Source organism: Corvus moneduloides, chromosome 18 (genome assembly GCF_009650955.1).
Source record: "Corvus moneduloides isolate bCorMon1 chromosome 18, bCorMon1.pri, whole genome shotgun sequence".
In the NCBI taxonomy this organism is placed as follows: Eukaryota; Metazoa; Chordata; class Aves; order Passeriformes; family Corvidae; genus Corvus; species Corvus moneduloides.
In genome coordinates this window covers 6,354,971-6,376,671 of record NC_045493.1, presented here as the reverse complement: position 1 = coordinate 6,376,671, position 21,701 = coordinate 6,354,971, and the positions used below count along the sequence as shown (strand labels likewise).

At 46.0% G+C, this 21,701-nt stretch overlaps 1 protein-coding gene and 2 long non-coding RNA genes across 9 annotated transcripts in view; 2 read left to right on the top strand and 1 right to left on the bottom strand.

Moving 5' to 3' along the window:
* Window positions 1-28: 28 nt before the first annotated feature.
* On the top strand, window positions 29-7,257 carry LOC116452831. Its single transcript, XR_004243613.1, has 3 exons — window positions 29-114; window positions 3,160-3,378; window positions 7,171-7,257. It is a non-coding gene; the product is annotated as an uncharacterized LOC116452831 (long non-coding RNA).
* On the bottom strand, window positions 3,452-10,062 carry LOC116452830. Of its 3 annotated transcripts, none has more exons than XR_004243611.1 (2): window positions 9,432-10,062; window positions 3,452-7,266 (listed from the first exon to the last, which is right to left on the bottom strand). It is a non-coding gene; the product is annotated as an uncharacterized LOC116452830 (long non-coding RNA). The 3 variants fall into 3 exon arrangements; XR_004243612.1 differs by having other exon boundaries at window positions 9,443-10,062; XR_004243610.1 differs by lacking the exon at window positions 9,432-10,062 and adding an exon at window positions 7,659-7,765.
* YDJC (YdjC chitooligosaccharide deacetylase homolog) overlaps window positions 7,854-21,701 on the top strand; it is a 30,581-nt gene continuing 16,733 nt past the window's right edge. The window contains exons 1-6 of one of the 5 annotated variants that reach the window (XM_032127601.1): window positions 7,854-8,010; window positions 8,625-8,797; window positions 16,631-16,790; window positions 17,499-17,598; window positions 18,508-18,685; window positions 20,149-21,631. In XM_032127601.1, coding sequence (XP_031983492.1) covers window positions 8,640-8,797; window positions 16,631-16,790; window positions 17,499-17,598; window positions 18,508-18,685; window positions 20,149-20,458 — 906 coding nt within the window. In that variant the 5' untranslated portion in view covers window positions 7,854-8,010; window positions 8,625-8,639 and the 3' untranslated portion in view covers window positions 20,459-21,631. Of the gene's footprint in view, window positions 8,011-8,306; window positions 8,545-8,624; window positions 8,798-16,630; window positions 16,791-17,498; window positions 17,599-18,507; window positions 18,686-20,115; window positions 21,632-21,701 lie in introns of those variants that run through there. The other 4 variants (XM_032127599.1, XM_032127600.1, XM_032127602.1 and 1 more) reach the window with 4 other exon arrangements.

The window sequence follows — 21,701 nt, the reverse complement described above, 5'->3', positions numbered from 1 at the left end:
CGCCTTCGCCCCCGGGCCCGGAGTGGAGGCACCTGCGGCTGCCGGGCCCCCCCGGGGCAGCGCTGACACGACTCTGCGGTTTGCCCTTGCTGAGAACGTAGCAGGAGAGGTCAGGTGTGTCACTGCTGCCCTCTCGTCTAACGTAGTCTGGGCTGTATGAAAAGTTATAGCCAAGTCAGGCTGAGGGGTTGTTAAAAGGCCTTGGGGGAAAACGTGTTGTGGGTAGGACTGTTCAATTATCATCAGAGCCTGGACAGAACAAATGTCCTCACAGCGAGAGCCGTGCCAGAGACAAACCGGGTCTGAAGTCACAGCCCAGGTAGGGGCAGTGTTTAGACACAGCCTCGGGGAGCCGCAGTTGGCGCTGTCAGGTCAATCAGCCCCTGCTGTTCCATTCAGGCCACTTCTAGCTCAGAGCTGGCAGGCGGCACAGTTAGGTCTGCTCCTCCCTGCAATTCTGACTCTTAGAATGGAGTAAATATCTACCCATTTTGGAGATTTACGGAGATAAGTAGCACAGTGTTGAAAAACAAAGGGAATTCATGTTTGTGAAGTGACTTGGATGATAATACATCACAGCTCCAGTAATTTCTGGATTATATTAGAGCTTGTAATTATAGGGCATAAACACTTCACAAAGAAGAACTAACAATGGTTGCTGTAACATTAAGCTGTAGCAACAACGTAACATCTTTGCTTTTGGATCCCAAAATTTGCCTTCTGTGCTTCAGTCTCTTGCAAAGTTCTTATAACAAAGAGATTATTAAGTTCTAGTTTGTAGAAAAAACACCTGCATAAATTAACATACGTACTGTCCTTTATTGCATACATGTTGTCCTTTATTGAAGAAATACTCCCCACCCCCCCAAAAGAAAATCTCAATAAGGGGCAGCCATGGACAAAGGACACTTGAACTCCTACATAGTTCAATAGCTTTTGCCTCTGAAACTGCTCATAGGTTTCACACATGTACCACATCACAGCCTTATGTGAGTCCCACATAACACTGTGAAGAATGCAATGTAATTCAAAAGAGCAAAAGATTTTGATCTTCTTAGTGGCAAGGAGACAGGTAGAAGGAGGGCTCCTGTCTTGGGACTTAAATCTTTGTAATAAAGGTATTTTATCCTTGCAACAGCAAAGAACTGAAACACTGCACTTGATATTACAGGATGATTTAGAAAGCACATTAGCGTTGCTGGGTAGTGCAAACATCATAAGATGCTCAGCTGACTCTCTCTTCCACCAGTTCTGAAGCTGCAAGGCTTTTTCCTGCCCATGTGATACCACTCAATTGAATGGTTAGTTTTTTTGTGGTAGCTTTGGCCCATTTTGCATAGCTGTAGCTACATTTAAGAAAAATCTCTTACTTAAATGCCAGGTCAGCATTAAAACAAGCTCAAGTACTTAACTCAGTCACATACATATGTGTCTATACACATACACACACACACAGAGTGTGCTTTTCTCAGGACTAAAAACTCATTTCCTAGTGCTGGAAGTATAAAGGTTTACTCATAGAAAAGCAAAAAATCCCCCACTGATAGTCAATTGTCATATTTTTATGTCATTCTAAGCAGCCTTGCTGTTCTAACTAAGACAACAGCTCACATTTGCTTCTGTTGTTATAACTGGGGAAAAACCAGATGTCTGTGGTTGCCATTTTAGCCGTGGAAAATCAATCATATGGGGCTTTAGCTGGCACCTGTCTATCTTTCTGGGAGGTCGCTCAGTCTCAGTGCATTTAATGCCGTTTACATGGTGCTCCCTACAATGCTTTTCTGTCCCACTTTAGAAACATAATTGGGTTAGAACGGTTGCCATCAAAGAGCCCATCAATGCCAAACACCCATGGCAATTAACAATCACCTCATTGCGACAGGGCCCTCTTTTGTTTCTGGTAGATTGCTGTAAGCTCCAGGTAAATTGCCTCAGAAATTATGTGGCTTCACATCGGTCATGGGAACATCAGGGTTTTTTTATAGGAACCTCTTTATGATTCTTGTTTATACACACAAACAAAATAATTCAACAGTGCTGTAAAAGGGGAGAATGTAGAATGTAACTACGAAGCCTTCAATCACTTAATCTGCTCCCCCCTCCCCGATCCTTGTGCACAATTGATTTTCAAGCATTTTGGAAAGTCCTACCATTTCCACTCAGGTGCAGCTGTAGGTACAACCTGGCCCTCCCTGAAAAAATGATTGAGATTCCTGCTTTTAGCATGCAGGAATGAAAAATCTGTGGCACAAGAAAATTTCAGAGGGTGTATGCTGACCCAAAGCAACAGATTATAGAAAAGGGATATAGTTTTTATGCTGGCCTTTGTTTAAGATGCTTCAAACTTTCTGTTTGCTTTTCATGGCTAGAGCAGTTACTGACAACTAAGGTAGCAGAGCTGGCAACTCCTGGGTGTAGTCTGCACCCCAAAAAGCACTGGTGCATCTTTTGGCATAGACAGCCCTTGGTTTATGGGGAGCACTGCCGCAGCCCTGCGTTCTTTCTCAGACCAACACAAACTGTAGGCAAAACAGACAGGGACACTTCTGAAACCATTAGTACCTGATACAGAAACAAGTCCACATGAGCTCTTCCACTGGCTTTTCTCTGCATCTGGTCCCTTCTCTGATATCAATAAAGATGAACTGTACTGAATTCAAGAGAATAATTGTAGACAAAAAGGTCTGCAAAGATTCTGTGCTTTTTTCTGTCTCCTTCTTTCACTCCACACTGAGGAACAGCTGGTTATAAACCTCACTTCAGATGAAGCATTTGTCTCCACTGGCATGCCTTACAACAGAGCTCTTCCAACTGTGACCCCTAAGCCTCATACAAACAGTGAACAGGAGTAATAATGATAAAATGCTCCCACCCGGGGAGAAATCGAAGTGACAAAAAATAGCTTGCCAAAAATTTATAGAATTCCAGCATCTTATCACTCAGCCTAAGTTGTTTAAGGACTAGATTACCAAAATAATTTGCTTAGATTTTTGCATTCAGTAAATATAAACAATGTAAGAATAAGCAGAGTAAGTAAATAAGCAGAAGAGATTTACAAAAAAAAGTGTTAACGAATACATACATGCATATTTAAATTGAAGGTCTTTTCATCTGGGGGAGAAAAGTTGACGTTTTTTAATTGCTGTCTTCTATTTCTAGTCTTGGAAGTAGAGGGGATTTCCTGGGAAGTTCTGCAGAGTCCTGGCAATCTGTGTCCATCATTGTCTTCATCTCTCAGCCACTCTCCTGACTGATGCTTGTCCTTCAAGAGCGGGGGATCTCCCCTCAGAACGCCAAAGGAATTAATCTGCCTTTCCATTCAATCAACTGAGATTTTTCACGTGTTTTCAGTGATGCTGAGAGGTGACAACAATCACTGTAAGTGATCTGCCAGATTAATTTGCATGTGTAGTGACATTGCTGAGGTGTTCCCGAAGTTTGCATTAATTCCTTTTTTTTTTTCCTTAACATAAGGACCTGCCTCTGATATCTTTAATTCATTTTAATGACTCCTTATCAACATCTGTAAAAATCAGGCTCAGACTTAACTCTGCTTTTTTTTAGACAGTGTAAATTGAAGCTGAGGAAGTTATTTAGAATTTGTAGTCATGGACTGGAATTGTTGTTTTGATGACTAGCTTCTATTTTAGAATAAGAATGTAAAAATACAATGTATGTTACATCAGTTCAGGCAGCTTTTAAAATAACTTAGTTCTTCATGGGATTTTAAAAACCTCTAGACATCTGTTTCAGTGGTAGGTAAATATGAATGTAATTCTGAAAATTCCACTGAACATTTATGCATCTTTTATATAACCTGCCCTTTTCTCACCTCAATAGAGATAATTTCCTCTAGGAACCTTTATCATAAATACCAAGAAATGAACTCCAGATAGTATAACAACTTTCAGAGAGGTCAAACTGAATTCCTGATGCAATCAAACAGTTCATGGAATCAGATAGTGTAGGTTAAGCTATTAATGTGTACAGTTAAACAGTACCTATTTTGGACCCATCATTTAATTGTCTAGGAGAAATATCCCCCATCTCAACTCTTTTTTGACCAGGTGTCTTTGTATATTTAATAGACCTCAACATCAGGAAAAGAGGCATCTGGAAAAGGAATGTGCAGGCTTTACATCATGTCAACCCCAGTTAGAAGGCACAGATGCTGTAGCTTAGTTCATATAGTTCATATTCAAATATAAATTTTTGCCATGCATTAGACACTGAAGGAAATACAGCAGAGAGAAAATAACCCTCTGAAAAAAGGGAGAATGGATTAAAATTCATTGCCAATGAGGCACAGCACCGCCAAGGACCAGAGACCTGCTGTGTGCAGCAGGAAGGATTTGAGTTTGGTGCTTTTAACAGTCCTTCATAATTCAATGCTGAGTGTCAGGTTAATAATGTCACAATGCCAGATTTTGCCTTTCAGCCACCTTGCTAGGACCACACACCTTGCCAAGTACTGGCATTATTTTGTGCTGGTGTTAATTCAGGTATTTCAGACACTGGTGAGGGAAGGTGACAGGTACTGCCTGGCTGTGTCACATGGTAAGCAGGGAAGCCTTTCACTCTTAGCAGATGTATCCCAGAGTTTGGGGATTTCAACCCTTTTGGATGCAAGATGGACAAAGCTGTTCTATGGATGAAAAACTGTAGTTTAAACATTTCTACAGAAGCCACTGAACTTCAAAGATTTAGACTAAATCTTTGAGGCTGGGACAGAGAAAAAAATGTTTACATCCTTCATTTTAAAAATGGATTTTACTTTGTCTCATTTCAATGCCTTTTACAATTCACACTTTCAACAAAATTTCATGCAAGGAAAAGACAAACCAAGTCCTACTGTGCTACCATTGTAATCCCAAATGAACTAACTAGCTGCAGCCAAGGGAACAAGAAAAAGAAAACACATTTTTTATGTCAACGTGTAAACAGACGCCTTGTTGGAAGCAGTAATTGTTGGAAAACACTTTTGTGAAATACAGGAAACTCAAAATTTGCTACTGAATAACTCAAAGTTCAGGGAAAGAAATTCAAGCTCAAAAGCAGTGAAGCACTTGAGGATGGTGAGAGCCCCTACTGGCTTTTGCAGCTGAGGTAGGGCTGTGTTTTGTTTTAGTTAAGCTGGAAGATGCAGCCTCTGCTTAGTCCATGTCTTGGCTTATGCAGCTCCACCAGAAATATTGGCCAGTGTTCCTGTCTTCAATGCAGAGGAAAGACTATCCAGAGGGAGCTTGCCTTGCCTTTCAGCTCGAGGTTGAATTTGTAAGGGCCTTTCCCCTCTGGGCTCTGTGGGGGTCAGCTCAAGGGCTGTCTTGGCAGCCAGCTGTGTATGCAGGCTGCAGAGGGAGCACTGCTGCTATCTAAGGGGATGTGGCACAGGGGCAAGATTTGCTTGCTGGGCAATGTTTGCTTCCAGTCACAGGAAGGACAGCTGGATAAACAGGTATGAAATCAGGAAAGAAAAGCCTCTAGGAAGTGCATTAAATATTTAAGAAGGATGTTACCATTAATAGCATTAAATGCATACTAAGGTTAAGAAGGCTGAGAAGCCAAGCTTTGTCTAAGATTCTTATGTAGTGCCTCTCACCTGTGTAGAGGCAGGGAGCACTGACGGTTCTAGAAAGAGGAAAAAAACCCCAGAGTTTGCATTGGCAAGGACAGGAGGTACTTATTTTATGATTCATTACATTATTTCAGAGTTGTGCTGACTTCAGCTGTTATAGTAACAGCACTCATCAGTAAGTGAAGCCTCTTGGGGAATGTGGGCAGGCTGTGACGTTCATCTCCCAGAAGGGGAAGCAAGTAGCAGTTGCACAAATATCCCCTCTGAAATACCAAGGACACTGGAAGCCTTTACAGAACATCAAAAACTTTTCTGTAACAGAGCCATACGGCTATCAAATGACAGAAAAGCTCACAGGAATTGCCTCAATGAAGATTTAGCAAGTTGTCTACAGCATTTTAGCATGATTTGTTTTGAATTTCATTTTGTATAATTTTTTTCTAAGAGAAAATGTCACTGAAGAGGCAGAAGGCTGTCTCCAGCTCTCACCATCATTTCCAGTAGTCAGTGTTCATTTTACATGAACAGGGAAGGGCAAGAAAGAGTAAGAAAGTGACAAACAGCTGATGTCCACTATCGATGGACAGCAGAAGTCTCCCATGCTCCCAGTCTTCCAATGCTGCCCATTTCAAGGCCTTTAGGGAGACCACAGCCTAGGAACCAAATTCTCCCATGAATAATATTGCTGCCACCCATTCTGCTTTTATTTTTCTCCTTCAAATTATCCAAATAAACTTACAAATTATCATCCAAAACTTAGCTGCCCCTCAAATCGCCCTCAGTCTAACAGAAACAAAGTTCTGTAGCAGTTTGCTACATGGACTGCAACTGATGAGAGCCTAAAGATAACAGGGCTGAACCTACCTCAATTCAGTGATTCCAAATTCCTTGTTAGGAGACAGATCTGGAAAACCACTGCTTCCACAGGTGTTCATTCCCCCACATAGTTGTTTCAAACTTTAGCTCCAAAGTGTGAGAACAGTGGCATTTCCTCTGCTGAAGTCTCCAAAGTGATGGTTCTTCCTTTCCTGAGGACAGTCAGTCTCTGGCTGTGCCTACAAGTCATGTCCTTGACTTTGGGGCATGGGCACACTAGCTGTCTTTTAGGAGTTGAACTCTGCTGAAAAAAGGAGACGCCTGGAGGCTTTGGTTTCTTTATATATTCTTTGTACAGGAATTAAGCAGCAGGATAGTCAGTCAATTCCCACAGAAACAACCCTTAAAGCCTTTTCCAACCCATTTCACTCCAGCTGCTCTTCCAAGAAGCCCGTGCTTGGCTTGACAGCTGTGTCTTCACTTACCTCCATGCTGGCACAGGTTCAGAGGTGGAAATCACCATCTGCAATCATCCATGCAGGAGTCCTAGTCCCACTGTGATCCCTGCTTCCTGGAACAAATTAGCAGCAAACACCAAGGCAGCTACACTGGATCCATGGACATGTTACCATGACACTTTCTGAGTTGCCACTCTCCCTACCCAAACATGAGTTTGGTTTTCCTCCTCCAATGTCAGAAGTAGGGGAATGTTTTGTGATAATATTACAGACCAAGAAGGGGGTTGTTCTGCTTTGATAGAATGTCATCCTCTTCCACAGGTAAAAAACGCAGGCTGACAGTATCTTCCATTCTCCAATTCTCAGCTGAGTACTTGACACTTTCACTTTCATTCTGGTAGATCCAGAATAGCTTTTCTGCAATAAGAAAAAGCAGTTCAATGCCAGGACAAACAAGATTTTACATGCAGCCTGATGGAGAACTGGCTGACATCCAGCACTGAATGACAGCATATTAGAAGCTGCCCTTCGTGAAACTCTCGTCTGTTCTCCCTGGTGCTCTCCGGCCCAACACCAAGAGCCATGGGACCTCCTGGCCAGGGTTTGCTGCCCTGTGGCTCTGAAGTCAGACTGAGTGCACACTGCCAGCAAGCCAAGGTGGGGGAAAGCAAGCAAGTGGCTACTGTGACCGTCACCGATTGCAAGATTACATATCCATGGCATCGTTGGAATCATCAGTTTTGCGCTGAAGCCAGCACAGAGCACGAACTGAATTGCTTGTACCACCCTCAGCCAAAGGCGGGTCTCACCTCGGGAGTCTGGAGCAGAGACCGCCACAGAGAGCGGCACGGGTCCACACCGGGGCCGGGCCGTACCGGGCCGTGCGGCGCTGCGGGCCGCCGCCGCCAGGGGCCGCCGGCGGAGCCGCCCCGGTGCTCGTCGCGCTCGGAGGCGCCGGCGCTGCGGCGGGGCCGCTCCGTGCTCGGCTCGCCGCGGGGAGCTCCCGCCTGGGGCCGCTCGGCAGCGCGGGCAGGGGGATGCGCGGCGGGGCGGCGCGGGCACAGCTCCGCCACCGGGGCCAGCGTCCCCCCCGGGGCAGCGGCGGCCGCGGCCGCCCACACCTGGCGGCGGCCCTGGGACCGGGATCGGGCCGGAGCGGAGGTACGCACTGCCCCGGGCGCGGGAGGGAGGCTGGCGGGTCCCCTGCGCCCCCGCCGCAGCGGGAGAGCAGGGCCGGGCCCCTGGAGGCCGCTCCAGTCCCGCTTCTCCCCGGGGACACGGCCCGCACCCGCTCCGGCCGCGCCGGATGGGGCCGGGGATCGGTGACCTCAAAGACGTCACGGCTGCGGGGTTGCCTCAGGTGATCCGCACCCGTGCCATTTCACTGGGTGCCGCGGGCGAGGGTGTGCCCGGGAATGGAATCTGAACCCCTGACGCACCCTCGGTCAATTAAATCATCCCACCAAGTCCCTGACCTTTCGTACCCTCCTCATCCCCAGAGGTACAAATTGCACGCAAGGCCTTCCCCCGCAGGGGAAGGCAAGGTTGGTGCTTTCAGTCAGGAGCAGGGAGGGACGGTGTGAGCCCGGCGGCCACACGCAAATCCGGCCACTGTGCGAGCTGCGAGACAGCGGCGGGCTGAGGTGGAGCAGGAGGAGTTAGTCAGGGGCTGAGTCACGATTGGGTTCGCCCCCGGTAAGCCTGTCTTTTCCTGCTTGCCTGTGATCTGCAGACTGCTGATTGTTCCGATTTAACCTCCTTTACTTTTTTGCCAGGGATGACATCTAAGGATGCTTCAGGTGAAGCTAATAGTAACTGGAGATGACTTTGGCTATTGTCCTCGGAGAAACCAAGGCATCGTGGACTGTTTCCTGGCTGGTGCGATATCTAACGTGTCCCTTCTAGTCAACGGAAGTGCTGCAGCAGATGCAGCCAAATTGGCAAGGAGGTAAGCTACTTTCTTTAGCTCCGTTGTGGACAGCCTCCACAAAAAACCATCCCTGGAAAATTTAGAATTTTGTAGCCCCAGAATAAACACTGTATCACTGCTCAGGCTGGTATAAGAAAGCTGTATTCAGACACACTTAGTAAGACTCTTCATAGTAAAACCAGTGATCTGCCAACCAATACCCATAATGGTCTTTCTCTAGTTTAGCCACTGTGTCTTTTTTCCCCCTCAGGATAGGAAGGCACTTCCACTATTTGACTGGTAGAATTTGGGTTTTTTATACTTTCTCCTTCCGCACTCCTAAAGGATGCGTCATCGGAATGAAAGTGCACATTATATATTCAGACCAATCTGCTACCCCTAAAACTATTAGAGAATAAAAGCGCAAGTCTTTAAATCTCATTTAATTTGATCCATTTTACCCAGGCTGAACACAAGGTCAGCCAGGCTCCTTGCAGAATCAGGGAAAGGTATGATTCTGCAAAGGCTTATTTATAAATCTGGGCAGTGGAAAACCTGATTTTTTTTTTTCTACCCCATAAACCTTTTTATAAAAGCACATTAATATTTCTATTAATTCTACGCTTGATAAACACATCTGTAAAAAATGCATACGTAAAGAAAGGGATAATACCTTGTACCTACCACCTTTACTTCTTCACCAACTTCAGAGGCTGCTGGCACAGTTAGCTCTGCAGCAGATCAAATGCTATGTGGCAGTCTCATAGACTAGTCCAGCAAATCCTTTAATAGGAAGCATTATTTGTATTTGGGAGATAAAACCCAGCTAATGCTGTGGGCAGGCACTTGGAAGCAGGAGTATATCCTGAAAGAGAGAACATCAGGATTGAGAAACAATTTAGGAAAGCAGAAAAGGAAAGGAGCTGTACTGCTACTAAATAAACTGAGACCTTAAGCTTCAAATGCAGCTGCTGTGGGGGAGAGCTTCATGAGAGTCCTGCAGTCCTTGTTCTCACTGAGCATCTCTCCTCACTTTGCTATGGTTTTAAGGGTACTTGAAAATTGCTTGTAGCTTCTTTGGTGTAGGGTAGCAGAAGAAAGCCAGGGTATGGTGTTAGTGGCAAACTGGTCTGTAAAAAGGCTAGAGATTCCACACAAACATCGAGGGAGGAACTGCCTGGGAATGAAAAGGGGAGGGGCACAATACCACTGAGATTCTTAAAATCCTATTAGTAAATGAAACAGAAAACACAGAGAAAGCCAGCACATCTCTCAGACACAGAAGCACTGTGAAACCCTTTAAACCCCAGTGATCTGGTAATGTTGTCAGCTATTTTAGCCACGGTCTTTAGCAGGCTTTTAAAATAGAATCCACCTGGCCTCATTTCCATAGCCAGGAAGTAGGCCATGTAATCAGGGGTTTAAAAAGCATATTTGAATCCAGGTCATGACACTTGTGCTGGCAGCTGATACAGGTTTGAAAAGACAGGTTGGAGGGCACGGGACAGCAGAGGCTGCAGCCTGCTGCTACAATTTGATTTTTTTTTTTGGTGGGGGGAGTGGGGCAGAATGTAATTTTGAATTGTCAGTGTGAATGAAATGCATTTAAATCTATTCCTGAGCATATAAGCAGGGCGACTTTGGGAACATCTGTCAGCACTGAAGATCAGCAGCCCAGGTTCTACAGTTCCTCATTTGTGTAACTCTCTGCAGGTGTGTTCAGCCCTACCCAGACATGGGGGAGCATTAGCAGGTGTGAAGAAGAGGGCTACTCAGGTTCAATGCAAGCCCTTCAGCTGCTGCTAATTGGCATCTGTGTGTGTAAACAAACTCCTGTGTCACCCCTGAGATATTTGTTCATGTTACAAAAGCTGATTCAAACTCTTTCTACGCAGATGACAAATAGGTCAGACTTACTAGAAATGTCATTGAGCTCTCCTCATCTTGTGGCGCAAAAAGGGGAAAGTATCACTTGCTTGACTGTCTTGCCACTATTATTCCCTCTTTCCCCTGCTTGGTGTCATCTCCCATCCCACTGTAAATATTGAGGCTTTTTATTTTATGGGATGGAAGTCTACCTATTTTTTTTTTCCTCCCCATGTTTTTCTTCCCCTATTCAGCCTTGACCACTGGCATAACCAGGAAGGGTGGATCTATCCCCAGCTGAAAGAAGAGCCTTGAAGCAAGTAGTTTGTCCTTTCCTGGGGCACATTCCAGTGCTGTGGAATTTGGCCTTACACACAGGTGGTGCCAGGATTGTCAGTGATGGACTGCTGCTATGGCTGCTTGATAAACTGTCTCTGACATGATTGCTTGTCACTGCAAGTCTTTAGCTCTCACTCCTCACCTCGTTTTCAGTTAACTGGACACAGGCAGAGCTAATTAATAAGCAGACAACTTTTCCTTCCTAAGCACCTCACACTACCCTACAATGTTAGGACTCAGCATCCTTCAGAAAGGAGCACAGTTCCTCTGAAATGACTTTCTTCCTTTCATTTTCACAATAATTCTGTAGTTTCTGAGTATACCATCTGTTGCCCTGAGTCTTGATTAGAAGCCTTAGCAGACATGTGATGATAGTCAGCAGATCTTTGTATCAGCTCTAACACAAGCCAACTGCAGAACAGCAGAACCAGGTAGTAAAAGATACACCTTCCTTTACATTCAGGCTCAGGATCTTGGGCTTTCCTCATTCACTGTCACAACTGGGCTGAAAGAAGGGGCACACTCATTTCTGGCAACAGAGAGATTTCAGCAGAGTCCTGATCCATCACCAAATGACAAACCTATTGATAGCATCTGCCAGAGCAAAACATAACCAGAACAGCAGGTGGGAGAACAGACTGCCATTGTGGGTTGAGGGTTTTTTCAGTAACTCAAAACTTTTCTATTTATGTGGTCTCCACTGACTCTGATTTCCTGCTTATCCATATAATATAATCTTAATTTTCTACTTAATAGGCCCTACCTTGAAGTCAAACAGACTTCCTGGTGATTATTCCAGAGCCTTTCCCAGAAACTAGAAGGGTTATTTTGTAACCTTAAATGAAGAGATGCCTTAATTTTTCCTGAGAAGGATGGAGATAGAAATAGAGTCACCTAAGACAGTTTTCTGCCATATCCCCCACCCCTTCCCTTTATATCAAACAGCTCAGGTATCACTGAGCCTTAGGACCCTTTTCCATTTGTTTGTGTCCAGATAGCTTATGAAAAGTGACGTATTTTAGAACACAATCTCAGTCTTCCTGGGTATTTTTTTGCAGTTTAAATACTGAACATCAGCTGAAGCCCCCACAATATCTGGGTACAGTTAATGGAAGAATTTTAAAAAGCCACATTTAATTGCTCCCTATGTTTTCACTTCCTTTCCCATCAACACTAATTGCAAAATGTGTGTGTAGATAGTGACTTAATTCTGACCCTCCCAGTCAACATCTGACTAATTTAGAAATCTCTCATGCTTTCTCATCATCCTTTTGTTTGACTGTTAATCACACAGCAGACAGTTCCACTGCTGAACTGTTTGGCTAGGGGTGGGACCCAATCTGAAGCCTAACACTAGAATCCCAGATCATATTGTCTTTACTGGCAATAGTCCATTTTACTGACGTAAGGCTACAGACACAGGAGCTGCACTTGATACAAAGATGTAATTACAACAGAAACTCGGGTCCCTAAGCTGTGTTACAGCACCAGTTCTTAACATTGCGGAGGCTTAAGAGCATTTCTGGCAGAAGAAATAGGTTCTTAGCAGTCACAGAGCAAGAAAAGATGCTATTTGATGAAAGACAGATATTACTGAATGGTAAAAGTGTGTGTGAGGAAGTATGCAGAAGCCAACATGAGGAAACTGAGAAGTGCATGTTTTTGCTCAAAGCCTTGCTTTGTCTGGCTTCAGACACTTGGGTGTTCATGGAAACTGGATGTTTATATGTAGATATTTACATGAGGCTCTGACTTGGGTCACCCTTGGGCTGAAACCTGATGATCAGCAATTTCCTGGATGATACAAATAGGATGTTGAAGGTGGGATCTGTTTACCTGTCCAGGGAAAGGGTAAAGTGCCATGCTTATGCCAGGGCATGTAACCTTCAGCAAGGCAATTAGGACTGTGCTTAGCAAATCTCATAATTCCCACAGCTATTCCTACTCCCAGGAATACACAGAGTCCCATGGCATGGCCAGGCAGGACCCAGGACACTGTTACTCATCCACCAAACTCAGAGTGACTCGGTGTAGTAACCATCTCCAGGGTCCCTTTGCTGCCAAGGATGTGAATGAACAGGGATGGCAGCTGCACATTGCCTCAGCAGAGACATTTGTTCAGAGCACTCGTGTGGCAGAACAAGCAACTACGTGAAAAGGAAGCAGTCTAAGCAGTTTAACTGCTTGTATTTCCTCTCTCTTTGATAACTGGGCTGGGCCTGCTGACTCAGAAATCTTTCCAGGGTGAATTCCTTCTTGCTCCTTGTAGCACTTGTTGTAAGGATATTTCCTCCTGCACAAGCCTCTCCTTTTTTTCCTCCCACCTCTACAGGGAATGGTGAGAAGAGAACCACAGAGGTAACAGCCAACTGTCAGTGCAGATAGCTCACTAGTGGATTAACCTCAGTGGCCTGAACCTCTTCTCCATAAACTCCCAGGCAACTCAGTCTAATGATGCCCCTGCTGTAGGAGCACACACCTGTAGCTACTGTCCTGTGGCTTTAACAGGAGTGAACTGAACCCCTGTGCTAAATCCTGCTTCACATCTCTGCACTCCCTGTGGCACTGGGACAGACTTGCAAACATAGACAGGGGCCTCTCCAAACAGATTGGAAGGGTCACTGCCGCTTAAAAGAGTCACCAAAAAGGATTTAGAGACACCAAGTAGATTCTTCACATCATTTTGTTTTGACAATGGGAGCTGTATGCAGAAACTAAACTGTTGCCTGAAGCCCAACGCCAATCCTTTTATTTTGCATATTGTGTGAACAATTAGCAGTTCATGACCAGCAGTGGCCACCAGGGCTCACCCTGTCCCGCCTGGAAATGGCTTGTGTAGAGCAGCGGGGATGAGGCCAAACCCACAACAGCTGAGCTCTGGTCCCAGGGCAGCATCACATGCTATATAAGCTGCTTGAGCTGCTGGTCTTAGCATCAGTATTTCAGCCAATAAATTAGCAGATATTTTACAGTCTTTTGAAAGATATGGGCAACTACAAAGTTGTTGCTTTCTTTTTGTTGTTGTTTCTGTGGCAGAAACAATCATACACACTCTGAAAAATGGGTCCTTTCAGGATATTCCTGCACCTTGACTTTTCTCCCTGCTAGCTTGCAGTAGAACTCTGCTGTACCCACTGAACTGTCCTCCTTCCCATATCCTTACAACCTTCCCCTCATGCCTTCCTTGGTGCACCTCCCACAAATGAATATTTCTAAACAAGTTTCTCATGTGTGGCATTTTGAATTTTTTTTTTCAGTGCTGTATCTCAGAGCCATTAAACACAAGCAATTCCTCTCCAGACGCCTCAGCATGCGCAGTCTGTCCAGGCAGGACTGACTCCACGAGAAAACTATTAAGATATTCAGCTGGTGTTAGGCAGAGCTCTGAAACATGCTCTAATGTTACAGTCAGGGTCTCCTCTTACCCGAGGACAAGGCCAGCTCTCTCTGCACTTCCACATTCTGCACATTCCCCAGCTCTGGGGCTGGGTTTGGCTCTGGTGAGGAGCTGCTCTCATGTTCCCCAGTGCAGCCCTTGGCTCCTTGGTGTCCCACACCTGTCAGAAGGACTTGCCTTCTCCTGGAAATAGCTTCCCTCACAGCATTTGAGGCATTGCACAATTGGAGGCAGTTCATTTGATGCTTCTGGGAGACAACACTGAGAGGCTCAGCTGTTCATTTCTTGCCCTCCCACAACACATGAGAAAGAGAGTACTCAACAGAAAAAGTCCATCTGCTGATTCATGGTAACACATGTATCCTTTTTTTCTTGCAAACAGCACTGGCAGTGGTACAAATAATACTTCAGCTGATGCAGTCAAGAGCTTCCCAGAGACAGGATAAAGATTCTGGGGTGGACTTCTAAAAGAAAACCATAAGAAAACCACAGGCTTCCCATCTATCTTTGGGCTCATGCAGGGTGCTCAGCAGGTCACAGGATGGAGGGGAAGCCCTCCTGCCACAGTACCCTTTCTGCACTGTAGCTGCCTCCTGCCCTGCCCTGCAGCCTGTCACTCCCAGTGACACACCTTCCACTTCTTGTGTTAGCCAGGAGTTGGTGTGCTCAGGCCCCAGCTACAATGAACATTTAATATCAGTGAAACAACCAGGCCCTGCTGTACAGAAATCACCAGATCAGAAAAGCCAGAGAGGACCTTTCTCCAAAAGCTGTTTTGCTCTGTTAAACAAACATTTGAGCTGCTTAATCACACACTGGACTCATTTTGTTCCACAGAGCTGTGCATACAACTTGGCTCCTAATGTTTATATCTTTGAGAAGTAGTATCTAGCAACTGTCTGCACCATCTACCTGGATCAAGACATGGAAGAGCCAGCAAAAAAGGACTTTCAGTCCTGCAAGGGCCAAAGCCTTAGGACCTGAAGGAGCTAAATGACTCTGACTTGGTCTAATCCATCCACAGTCCTGTCTCCAGTGAGTTGGTGCTTCACTAGTCAGCCTCAGATGTCAGACGGAATGGGAAGATCTCAGTTTTCCACACTTTGCCTAGATGGAGATTGTTTTTGTTTTCTCCTTGTGGTACAAGGGCTGTACTAGGGACAGACCACACCTAGTTCTAGGAGCTCCTTGCAAAAGTTCCAAGAAGAATTTAAAGCATCACAGACTTGTTGCCTTGAAATCCACTCTGCACCATGGCTCAGACTGGGCAGCACAGACAGAATATTGCAGTCCTGTCATCCACTGACTGGGTCAGCCAGAGGCCACGGGTTGTCTTGGAAAAAGTTTCAAAGCATCATTTTGGCTACTGATTCTGAGGATTTCCAGAAATGCTAATGAAACCCAGCACAAATCCAAGCATGCACAAGTCCTGTTCTCACAGGGGAATCCACAGCACAGACCAAGAAGGAAACACCAGCACCCTGCTAAGCCCTGTGGCTGAGGGGAGCTCTGCAGCCACACCAGCTCCATGGTTCCTTTTTTTTTTTTTTTTAATGTTACAGAGTGCAACTGGTTAATCAATCACTAATCCTTCAGCTGTGCCAGGGAGATGCTGCTCTGTACAGCTCAGTCTTGTCACTCACGGAGTGATTGCTTCAGTAGACAGAAGCCTGGCCACTGCAGGCAATTCCAGCTGCAGCCCCTTGGACCAGGAAACCCTTAAACTCAGACAGTATTTACACCTATAGCCTGTGCTGTTGCCATAACAGCTTCCTTGGGCACTGTTTATATATAAATGACTGGATTCTACTTAAGGGCAGCTTTAGGAGTCATCAGGTAAAACTCAAATGTCTCACAAATGTATCATCTTTAACAGGGTGTACAACTCAAGGGGAAACCTAGCAAGGGCTAAGGAAGTGCTTTAGGAAAGGCTGCAAGGTCTGGATTTTTCAGTTAGCTACCAGTGACTGCAGTTACTGGAGTCACAGCAATTAGCCCAAGACACCTTGTGCTGTGAGCCAGAGTGGGAGCAAGTTTTGGGGGCACCCACAGGCTGGCCCTGGCAGAGTGCACAGGGTGGTTACCTGGAGATGTCCTGCTCTGGCTGGGGTCACTCTGCTATCCTTTCTAGCAAAGCAGAGATACAAAGGTGTACTCCAGTGAGTACAGCAACACCTCTAAGATCCGTCTAGTTCTTACACTTAAATCTCCCCCTCTTTGATCACAGTAAAGGAGGTGCAAAGCTTAGCAGATATTTAATTCTTTTACAGACACAACATCCCAATAGGCCTGCATGCCAACCTCTCCGAGGGCTCTCCTGTATGTGAGGTGCTCAAGACAAACTCTTCTTTGCTCAACCAAGATGGATTCTTCCATGGAAAAATGGGATTCAGAACAGCTCTATCAAAAGGTCTCCTGAATATGTCAGAGGTAGGTGAAAGCCACATACGGCTGTACAACTTGCCTTCCTGATACAAATCAGCCTGATTTTATCCCAGCACAGAACAGCTGAGGACCTTTCCCAGGTCCCATCTGTGAGTAGGCTTAGAGATGAATCCTGCCTGTGCAGCTTGAGCTGGCTTTTAGGTCCTGGGCCTCATTCTGCCAAAGGCTCTGCAGCCTTTGAGAACACATTCCTCCCTGATTCAGTGCCTGCATACACTGTTAACTATTTATCTGAGGAGGCAAAAGGGGCATTGGAGCAGGTATTTGCAAGGAACCTAGAGATCAGTAAAGAGCAAATTACAGAAAAGTCTTAAGTAGGCACCAGGCTTTTCATCGGCTTGTGATAGGTTTTGATTCTCTAGGGAGATGGCTGGTTTTGCCCCATGAGCAAGGATGAACATGTCCAGGTGGTCAAAACTGCATTAGTTTTAAACAGAAATGGGTGTTCAAATATCCTATGTATCTAGAACATCCCAGTATCAGCACCATCCCCATAAGCAGTACCACAAAGAGCCCCGTGCCCAGGGGAGGCTCTGGGCAGCCCAGCAATGCTGCACATCCCTGTACAACCACAGCACCTGGTGCTTCCCAGAGCCAGGGCCCAACTCCTGCCCAGTGAGGTCCCAGCAGCCCCATCACTCCCCTGCTCTCAGCCTCTGCCAGGGCTTGCTCTGACCCTTTTCTGCTGCACAGGTGAAGCAGGAGCTAAAGGCCCAGGTGGAGCTGTTCCATGAGCTGACAGGTCACCTACCTCCTCACATGGATGGGCACCAGCACGTCCATGTTCTCCCAGGTAAGAAGGAAATCCTCCCAGCACCAAGCAGGTGAGAGGGTGGGCTCAGAAGGGACTCCCCCTGCCACAGCTCCATGTATGGGCAATAAACTCCACCATGAGACACCTGCTGGCAGTTTGAATGTTCCCACCTGACCCCACAGTCCTGCCCAGACCCAAACTCGCTGCTTGGAGCCCTGGGTCTTCCCATAGCAACACCAGGGCATTAATGGCACAAATGGCCCAGGTTCCACCTTTTCCTTCAAGGAACAATAATTCTCCTCAGCATCCTTATTCCATGTTCTCACCCAGACTGAAGGAGGAAGACCAAAGCCAGCAGCAGACTGGCCAGTTTAAACTGGAATGTTGGAGCTTGCAATAGCTGGTGGCTCTTTCAGATGCTACAAGAACCCCATCCTGTCTGTTGTGTTCCGACCCCAGTCCCTGCCTGCAGTTCCCACCTTTAGAGACGATCAAGGATCTTTTGTCGTTGTTTTGCAAATAAAGTAATTGTGGTATGCAGATGGGAAATGGAGTGAGAAAAGAATCCAGGTTTCCCCACTCCAATACTAACTGCCTCTGGATAACACTGCTCCGGCTGTACAGGGACTTGATGAAGAACTTGTTCCTGACAGTGCAGTCACTTCTGGTGCACTCTAAGACCAGAGTCACTCATTTAGAAGGGGGGCTAGACTAAAGGCTCAGTGCCGAAAGGAAGAATGACAAGGCACCTACAGCAGAAGTTCAGGGAGAAATGTTTCCTGTACAGAAGGTGACTCCCATACAGATGAATTTCAGCAGAAGATAAACCAAATGGAATTTTATTTTCTTAAACACAGGAAAGAAAGAAGCCTCTCTGCTAACAGCTTGCAGGGCACACGAGAAGCTGGTTATCCAACTCCTGACTGCTGTCTCTGGTTTTACTTACAGAGGTCAGGCAAGTATTTGCAGAGGTGTTAGAGGAATATGGGATTAAGTACACACGTGTCCCAATAGAGCCAGGCCTGCATAACTGTGACTGGATTCCACCATCTCTGATGGACTTTTACCTGGGAGTAGAAGAAGATTCTTTTAACACAGTGGATGTGTTTACAAAGCATGGAATAAGGTAAGACAGGTGTTACTCATCCTTTTTTGTAGTAAAACATTAAGATTGTATCAGTTCCTGATAGTATCTTTCAAAAATGGAACACCACCTTTCTCTTTCCTCTTAGGACTTAAAGAGAGGTTCAGCAGGAGCACAAAAGTGCCGAGGGGGCACAAAGGCTTAGGAAGTTTTGTTTGAAGGAGATGAGTCATTTTCCACTTGAAAGGGAATGTTCTTTCCAGGATATGCTTCTCAGCCTTTCTAGTGAAGCTGCATCAGCCTGGCATCTGGAATGCCAGGAGAAATGCTGCATCAGCACTGGAATTTTAAAAGTATTTCTAGGGAAGGTTTTCAAGAACTAAATTTTCATCTTCCAGTCATAGTAGAGAAAGGGTTTTAAGTAGCAGGAAAGATATTAACTCAAAGCAAGTATGTGTTAAGGGGAAGCAAGGAGCTCTGAGAGTTGGCAGTACCACAGCTGGTGATCCCTGCTCTAAGCAAACAGCCTTGTCAGTGTCCTGCATCTCAGGGGCCAAAGCCAAAAAGCTCAGCCCTTCCCCCAGTAAAATCCTTCTCTTAAAAGCTTATACAGTGTTTTATGGATTAAAGGCCTTTCACTATAGACCCTGCAGTCACCTCTCCTTGGGAGCAGATATCATTACTTCCTCAGTCCACTGGAAGCATTATTTTCTGGGAATTTTTTTTTTTTTTTTTTTTTTTTTTTTTTGTATCAGTTCTTCTGAACACCAGCAGCAGGCTGGCATTTCTCCCTTCTCAAGAAGAGTCGAGCTGGGCTCTTCTGTGATCATTCAGGTAAAGGCTCCAGCCTCGATTTCTTCCAAAAATGTTCTCATTCTGCCCTCACATGCACTGGCTCAGCTCTCCTGGATTCATCCAGGCACTTAGAACTGAGACTTGCAGCCAGACTGGAGCAAAGAATTGCGTGAAGCTACTAAGAAACAGCGTGTTGGTGGTGTGCTCTAGGAGTAACATTTTGTCCAGTTATTATGGCTCTTTGATACATTCTGGCAGAAGGCTCCTTTAGCTGGGTGGTTGCTATTTTATTTCAGTCACTTTTGTTTCTAGTTAGCTGAGAGTTATTATTCAGGCATCGGTTGCTTTGATAGTGTGGCATTTCTCAGTTTAGTGCTGCTCTTCCCTTTTGGGAAAATGAAATGCCCCTCTAAGCTCACAGATGCCAAACACCCCATGTGCTGTGACATGGTGCATGTCAATACTGTCCCAGCAGCAGTGCTGGGGCTGTGCTGGGCCTTGCTGTCCCTGCAGAACTGCTGCTTGAAACAGGATTCTGGTTTCAATCAGGAAAAGTTTTACTTTTGTTTATAGTTAAAAGTTTTAAAAACCTCCTCCCCCTTTTCTATCTTACATTTTAGGTAAATTTTGATTCCTAATCCACTGGATGTAACACAATTCTCTCCCTACCTCTTTAGCATTAACACCAGTGTTCCCCCCTCTGGCTCCAGGTGGCCAGACATTTACATAGGCCTGAGCACCATGGGCAGGAACATGTCTGTCAGCAGCATCCGGAGTGCCATCGACAGCGCTATCCTGGAGCTCACGGCCAAGGCACCGCAGGGCAGGACAGTGACAATTGAGCTGATGGTGCACCCGGGGTACCCCAGTGTCCCACCCGTCGGCGGCTGTGGGGAAGGACCAGATGATTTCTCACAGTCCTGGGAACGCCTCCATGAACTCCAGACATTAATTAAGCCAGAGCTGCAGAGCCATTACAAAAGCAGGAATATTCAGCTGTGTTCATTCAAAGATCTTTAAATAAATGAGCAGACATCCATCCATCCATCCATCCATCCATCCATCCATCCATCCCACTGAAAACAGGCAGTTGCTAATGTCCAGATCACTGTTAACCAGTGTCACAGCCCTGGTACAGCTCACAGGAGCTGTGAACAGCCTGGGAATGGACACCACCACCCTGTGAGCAGCTCCAGGTAGTGGCCCAGAGCCCCAGCTGCCAGTTTTAAGGCCATGTCGTCAGCTCTAAATGTGCCAAACTCCTTCTGTGACACCCCCATCACACCGCCCCAGTGGAGCACATGCTCCCAGGGCTCAGCTCCTGCCAGCAAAGGAGCAGCACGGAGACACTTGGCTGTGAGACACTGCAGCACAGCAGCCTGAAGGGTCTGATCATTTCTCCTTTCAGACCTAATGGCAAAGCAAGAAACGTGCTGGGGAGCGGGTGCTGCTTTGGAGCAGTTACTCATTTTAGGTCACCCACAGGGGCCTGGACACCCTCAGCATTTGGTTTTCTGAAAGCAGCCAGTCCCTGCCCCCCAACTCATACCTGCTCACCGATGGTGAGGGGTGCAAGGACATGTCACCCTCAGAGCCCTCCTCTGGTTGGAGCAGTCGGGTCACATGGGGCCCAGTGGGGTCTGCAGCCACCTCCCAGGAGCCGCCTCAGCTGGCAGGAATTGTGTCTCTGCCTGGTTACATTGCCTCTTGGCATTAAGCCCCCCTAGGAAAGTAACATCAGCCACAGCCCTGTTGGAGAGACTTTTCTGGATGACTTTGCAGGAGCAGCAACTGTTGACCCATCTGCTATTTCAGTAACTGCTGTGTATGAGAGCAGCAGCAACTGGTCCTGAACTACCCACTGCCCCTCAGGACAAGCACGAGCTCTGCCAGCCATAAGCATGGCTGCGAGGGGAGACGGTCCCTGTATTCGTCCCTTTTATTCCCATCACCGGAGCATTCGAACTCCAACAAGCCCCAGTAATGCTGATACATTCTTAAATACAGCCCTGTAATTCCTGTAGGACTTTCACAGGAGAAGAATTATTTTAGATTGTTTATACTCATTCTCTGCACGAGTGATCTATTTAATATAATCAGTTTTGTTAACCATGTTTTTTAATATTAAAATGTCAGTATGATCATCCTTTTAAATGAAAAATAAACTCAGGCCTTTTCTATTGCAAAGCTTCAGGAGGCTTTTGGGTTTGGTTTCATCTGGTGAGTGAACTGAACCCACTCACCTGTCTGCTCCCACACTGCT